We start from the raw sequence: 6,820 nt of genomic DNA on the forward strand, positions 1-6,820 counted from the left end.
GCAATAATTCAGTAGTTACAATGAATAAAGTTTTGGAGTTGGTTTATTTAAATATTTCAATTAATCAAGAGTATTTGGTTAGAGTATTGCTTTGTTGCATATAAAGTGTGGAGCTATAATAGATTGAATAAGCAGAGATGGTTCGCTCGATCAGGTTCAGTGATCGAGTGTCGGTCTCGGCTTGTTTAGAAAATGGGTCGTGACAAACTTGGTATCAGAGCCTCAGGTTTTTGGAGTGCTAGGGATCTATGAAGCCATGTTAGTAGAGTCTTGTTTATATGTATGAAGCGCGCCATACTTATAAACAGGAGGCTACAAACATTTAGGAAAAGTCTCTTTTTTCATACTTTAGATCGTGCAGTAGAGCCTACCTCTAATAAATTATCTAATGTATTCTTTTCTCCAAAACTCGCAAAAATGGCTCGTACTCGCAACTCTGACACCGACACTCAGGATGCTGCTCAAGAAACTATTGCTACTATTGTGGCTCGATGCATAACTAAAAAGGCTCGAACTCAGAAAAGGTAGGGTAAATCCACAAGGGGGGTTCAAGAACCCCAGGTTGAACTTGAAGAAGTGGTGGAGCATGATGAGCAAGTACCTCAGGATCCAACGCCAACCCCAACAGCAGCTCCGACTCAAACAACTATATCCCCAGAGGTGGGTCAGATGTTCAATGCAGTCAACAGTGCTATGGAGATGTTTAAGGACTTTATGGCCAACCAGAACGAGAAAAGAGATAAGATTCCACCTCAAACAAATAGGCAGAACAATTCTGAGTCCTCAAGAGTGAATGAATTTCTGAAGTTGAGTCCTCAAGTGTTCCATGGTTCTATAGTTGATAAAGATCCAATGTTATGGATGGAGGGTGTTAAGAAAGCCCTCTGAGTGATGAAAGTATTTGATGACAAAGCTGTGGAGCTGGCTGCTTACCAGCTTAGAGATGTGGCTGACGCTTGGTTTGAGATGTGGAAAAAAGAGAGAGATGAAGATGATGGTCCACCTACTTGGGAAGAATTTGAAGAGGCCTTCATGGCTAACTTTATCCCAGAAGAGGATATGGCAGCTAAGGCTACAGAGTTCGAACAACTCAAGCAAGGGAATAAAAGTGTGCAAGAGTACTACATGGAATTCATAAGGTTAGCTAAGCATGCTCCTCACATGGTTAAGACAGAAAAAGCAAAGATTCGCAGGTTTGTTGGCGGTTTGGCTTACCACATTAAGGATACGACATCAGCTGCAGCGGTAGGAATGACAGCTTTCTCATCTGTTGTGGGGTTCGCCAAACACTTAGAAAAAGACAGACAACAAAGGAGAGAAGAGAAAGAGCATAACAAGAAATCCCGGACAACGGGCAGGTTTAATGGTACATCCAGCAGAGGCGGAAGGGATTCCTCTAATAAAGAGTCATTAGCACCAGCTCAGTTCAGTCATCAGTCAGGTGGTGGGTCTTCCTTCAGACGTATTCAGAGTAATGGAAATCAGTCTCGCCAGAATCAGAATTTTAGGACATCATCCTCACTTAGCCAGAGTCATGCTGAGCAACATTCACACCAGCAAAGTCTTTGTGGAACATGTAAGCGGCAACATTCAGGTCAGTGCAAGCTCGGGTTTCATGGTTGCTACCATTGTTGAGATATTGGTCATATAAAGGCCAACTGCCCAAAGTTGCAACGTAATTTCAGTGGTGGATCAACTCGTCCTTCTAGTTCCTCAGCTACTGCAATTGCACCACCTCAGGCTCGTGGTTCTCATAATCAGTCCGGGCATGGAGCAGGCAGAGGTGCAGACCGAGTTACTTAGGGAGGGGGACAACCCCGTTTATTTGCTACACTTGATCGTCAGAGTGCAGAGGCATCTGCAGAAGTTATTACAGGTATACTTTTAGTCTGCACACATAATGGTTATGCCATAATGGATCCAGGTTTAACATTTTCATATGTGACTCCATACTTTGCAATTAACCTCGGACTAGAACCTGAACAACTTAGTGATCCATTCCTAGTATCTACTCCAGTTGGCGAGTCAGTGAAAGTCACCAGAGTCTATAAAGGCTGTACAGTTTCAGTCCAAGGTCGCAACACCAAAGCTGATCTCATAGATTTAGAAATGGTGGATTTTGATGTGATCATGGGTATGGATTGGTTGTCTTCCTGCTATTCCATGTTAGATTGTCATGCCAAGATAGTCAGGTTCCAATTTCCAAATGAAGAAGTCTTAGAGTGGAAGGGTAGTTCAGCATCGCTTGTAGGTAAGTTTATTTCTTATCTTAAGGCACAACGAATGATCGGTAAGGGGTGTCTCGCCTATTTGGCTCACATTATTAATCCAGAATCAGAACCACCAGCTCTTCAGTCAGTGCCAATTGTTAGAGAATTTCAAGAAGTTTTCCCAGATGACCTTCCCGGACTTCCTCCCGAAAGAATCATAGACTTCGGCATTGATCTCATGCCAGGCACTCAGCCCATATCTATACCTCCCTATAGGATGGCTCCAGCAGAACTTAATGAGTTGAGAGAATAGTTGAAAGACCTTCTTGACAAGGGCTTCATCAGGCCGAGTGTTTCACCGTGGGGTGCCCCGGTCCTGTTTGTCAAAAAGAAAGATGGGTCTCTCAGAATGTGTGTCGACTATCGGCAGTTGAATAAAGTTACCATTAAGAACAAGTACCCACTGCCAAGAATTGATGATTTATTTGATCAACTTCAGGGTGCAAAGTACTTTTCAAAAATAGACTTGAGGTCGGGATACCATCAGTTGAGAATCAGAAAGGAGGATATATCTAAAACAACCTTTAGAACTCGCTACGGGCACTATGAATTTCTAGTAATGTCCTTCGGGTTGACAAATGCTCCAGCTGCATTCATGGACCTCATGAATAGAGTTTTCAAGCCATTCTTGGATACCTTTATTATCGTGTTTATAGACGATATTTTGGTATACTCTAAGAGCAAGGAAGAACATGCAGAACACCTTAGAATAGCCTTGAAGACCTTGAAGGATAATGAGCTTTATGCCAAGTTTTCAAAATGTGAGTTCTGGTTGCAGTCAGTAGCATTCTTAGGCCACGTGGTATCTAGTGAAGGAATAAAAGTAGACTCTCAGAAGACAGAAGCAGTCAAGAACTGGCCCAGGCCGACAACGCCAACCGAAATCAGGAGTTTCTTGGGGTTAGCTGGCTACTATAGAAGGTTTGTAGAGGGGTTTTCCTCACTTGCAGCTCCATTAACTAAGTTGACTCAGAAAGCAGTTAAGTTCCAATGGTCAGACGCTTGTGAGCAGAGTTTTCAAGAGTTAAAGAAGAGGTTGACCATTGCACCTGTGCTAACCTTGCTAACAGGTTCGGGTGGGTTCACAGTGTATTGTGATGCCTCCAGAGTGGGCCTTGGTTGTGTTCTTATGCAAAATGGAAAAGTTATTGCTTATGCTTCCAGGCAGTTAAAGAATCATGAAAAGAATTACCCCACACACGACTTGGAGCTTGCAGCAGTGGTGTTTGCATTAAAAATATGGCGACACTACCTTTATGGCGAGCATTCTGAAGTGTTTACAGATCACAAAAGCCTCTAGTACATTTTCAAGCAAAAAGAACTAAATTTGAGACAGAGAAGGTGGCTCGAGCTATTGAAGGATTATGACATCAATATCCTTTATCACCCGGGCAAAGCTAATGTGGTAGCAGATGCACTTAGTAGGAAGTCAATGGGTGTCTTGGCCCATCTTGCAGTACAAAGGCGATCTTTGGGTCGAGAAATTCAAAAACTAGCAAATGATGGAATTAGATTAGATGAGACCGAAGAAGGATACATAACTGCTTATGCCTTAGCGCAATCCTCCCTTGTTGCGCATGTTAAGGCTAAGCAAGACGAAGATCCGTACTTAGTGAAATTAAAAGAAGGAGTCAGAAGCAAAGAAATCACTGCTTTCACTCTAGGAAGTGACGGAGTTTTGAAGTTGAATGATCGGTTATGTGTGCCTGATGTAGAAGGTCTTAGGAAGGCCATAATGGAGGAGGCTCACAGTTCGAGATACTCTATCCACCCAGGTGCTACCAAAATGTATCTAGATTTGAAAGAGTTGTATTGGTGGAAAGGCATGAAGAAACAAGTAGCAGATCATGTGGCTAAATGTTTAAATTGTCAGCAAGTCAAAGCCGAGCATCAGAGGCCTGGTGGCCTAGCTCAAGATATAGAGATACCACAGTGGAAGTGGGAGATGATTAATATGGATTTCGTAGTAGGTCTACCTCGCACATACCGTAAACATGATTCAATTTGGGTTATTGTAGACCGACTGACAAAGTCCGCGCATTTCCTACCAGTAAAGATGACAGACTCCGCAGAGCAGTATGCGCGGTTGTACATAAAAGAAATAGTCCGATTGCATGGTACTCCAGTTTCAATCATATCTGACGGAGGTCCTCAGTTCACAACAAATTTTTGGCAGGCATTTCAGAAAAGATTAGGTACCAAGGTCAATTTAAGCACCGTTTTTCATCCACAGACCGAAGGCCAGGCAGAAAGGACCATTCAGACTCTCGAAGATATGATGCGTGCGTGTGTTATAGATTTTGGAGGTAATTGGGATGATCACTTGCCACTTATAGAATTTGCTTACAATAACAGCTACCAGGCCAGCATTGGTATGGCTCCTTATGAAGCATTGTATGGGCGGATACGTAGGTCTCCGGTGGGTTGGTTTGAACCAGCAGAGGTGCCGTTGATTGGTCCAGAGTTTGTTTGTGAGGCCTTGGAAAAAGTTCAGCTAATTAGAGAAAGACTTAAAGCGGCACATAGTCGTCAAAAGTCTTATTCTGACAAGAGGCATCGTGAGTTAGAGTTCATGGTTGGTGATAAGGTGTTTCTGAAAGTTTCACCAATGAAAGGAGTTATGAGGTTTGGTAAGAAAGGGAAACTTAGCCCTAGATTTATCGGACCTTATGAAATTCTAGAAAAGAAAGGAAACGTGGCTTATAAGCTAGCACTACCTGTCGCACCTCCTTTTTACATACTCAAGAGGGTACAAGGGAGTTTTCTCCAATTAAAAGACAGTCGAAACGGGATTTATTTAATCGTTTCAGAGTCGCCACCTGGGAATTTTAAGGCGTCCCAAGTCACCAATTTTTAATCCCTGAATCGAGGAGAATATGACTCTGTTTATTATTCTGCGAACCAGAAATCCTGAGTAAGGAATTCTGTTAATCCGGAAGAAGGTGTTAGGCATTTCCGAATTCCGTGGTTCTAGCACGGTCGCTCAACTGCTTTCATTCTTGGCTTAATTATCTTGATTTTTACTAAATACGTTTTTTATTTGCATGATTTTACTACCGCTTTTACTTATTGTTTACAATTATATGGACGAATTACGCGTACGTATATTCGTATTATATACTTTTTTATAATTACCGGGGATCGTGCCACGCGTACGTGTACACAATAAAATTGTTATAGTTTTTATCAACAAAAACATATGTTCGAAATTTAAAATAAAATCAGGAACATCATCACCCTTGTATTTAGACAATGAACTGCACATCTCGGGTTATATGAAATTATTTAATATTTTTTAAAGAAATTCGTTTTATTAAATATTCGCTCGAAATTGCGCGTACGCATAATCCGAATTTACTTTTAAAATATAATCAGGGTGCGCGAACGCATCTCTGATTGCGCAAAATCTTTGTTAATAGTATTATGGACTTTTTCCCCAAATTGTTTATTATATTGTGAGAAATCTCCATTTAAGATACCCTTTAATTCTTGAAAAAGAATTCACAATTTATTAAATGTTGCTCGTCGATTATAATTTCCGCGTATAATTTATATTCATTCCAACTATTCAAATTCAAAGAACAGAATAAAAACATGATTAATACTATTTTTGACAAATATAACATATATATATGCCAAAGGATGAATTGTATATGAAATTAACAAACATGATTTATGGAGGGAAGAAGTATTTTTTGAACAATTTTCATTATTTAATTTGTGCAAATCCTATTTCTAGTTGTCATTGATATAAAGTGTGGCAATTTGTATATTTCCTCTTATTCTCATATACTTGTTTTAATCTAATAGGCCTAATTATTTATTTAAGATGGTAAATAGGCATCAATTTGATAAGAAAGGGAATTATAAATCGATTAACAATATTGTCTTACATGCAACATAGTTGTATGTCTAAAACATTCATAGCATTTTAACATCATAATGAGATACATCGACTCATCATCCCTTAATGGTTGTATATATACCTATTATCACGCCATATATGAACGTATAATTCACATCATTCAATCCATAACTAAACCAGGTAAAACTAGCAATATAGTTTTTGACATTTTATATTACTCTTTATTCAACTATCAATATCTAACCTTAATCCACAACCAAACAATCGAAATACACTAACCATGCAATTTCTTGATATTTCAGAATACTCTATACCTGACTAACAATGTCATAGGAATTAACTAATAACCAATTTCATGCCATGTTCCCTATCTTAACAATTCAATCATAACTATACCTTAATGAAATTCTGGAATAGGTAAAATTATTACAATACTTGTATGAATTTCAAAGGAAAATGATCAACTGATAATTAACATGTCAAGCATACTTCTATATGAAACAAAATGAAACGAGAACTGAAATTTATAATAACAAACTTAGAAAAAATAGAATTGCAATTCAATCTTCATCGATTTGTCATGCTGAATTTCTTTCCAACATAGAATTTAGAAGATAAGTACCTGGAAATGAAGGTAGAAGAAGTAAATTTCAGCAGTTGCAGCAGTAATCAAATCAGCAGAATA

General features: G+C 39.4%; 1 protein-coding gene across 1 annotated transcript; it reads left to right on the forward strand.

Annotated features, from left to right (window-relative positions):
• The first annotated feature begins 891 nt into the window (after positions 1-891).
• Positions 892-2,523, forward strand: LOC138882971 (uncharacterized). The gene is made up of 3 exons (XM_070163622.1): positions 892-1,594; positions 1,925-2,134; positions 2,333-2,523. The coding sequence occupies exons 1-3, from the start codon at positions 892-894 to the stop codon at positions 2,521-2,523; spliced, it is 1,104 nt and encodes a 367-aa protein (XP_070019723.1).
• The last annotated feature ends 4,297 nt before the right edge of the window (positions 2,524-6,820 follow it).

Source organism: Nicotiana sylvestris, chromosome 2 (genome assembly GCF_000393655.2).
Source record: "Nicotiana sylvestris chromosome 2, ASM39365v2, whole genome shotgun sequence".
Classification (NCBI taxonomy): Eukaryota; Viridiplantae; Streptophyta; class Magnoliopsida; order Solanales; family Solanaceae; genus Nicotiana; species Nicotiana sylvestris.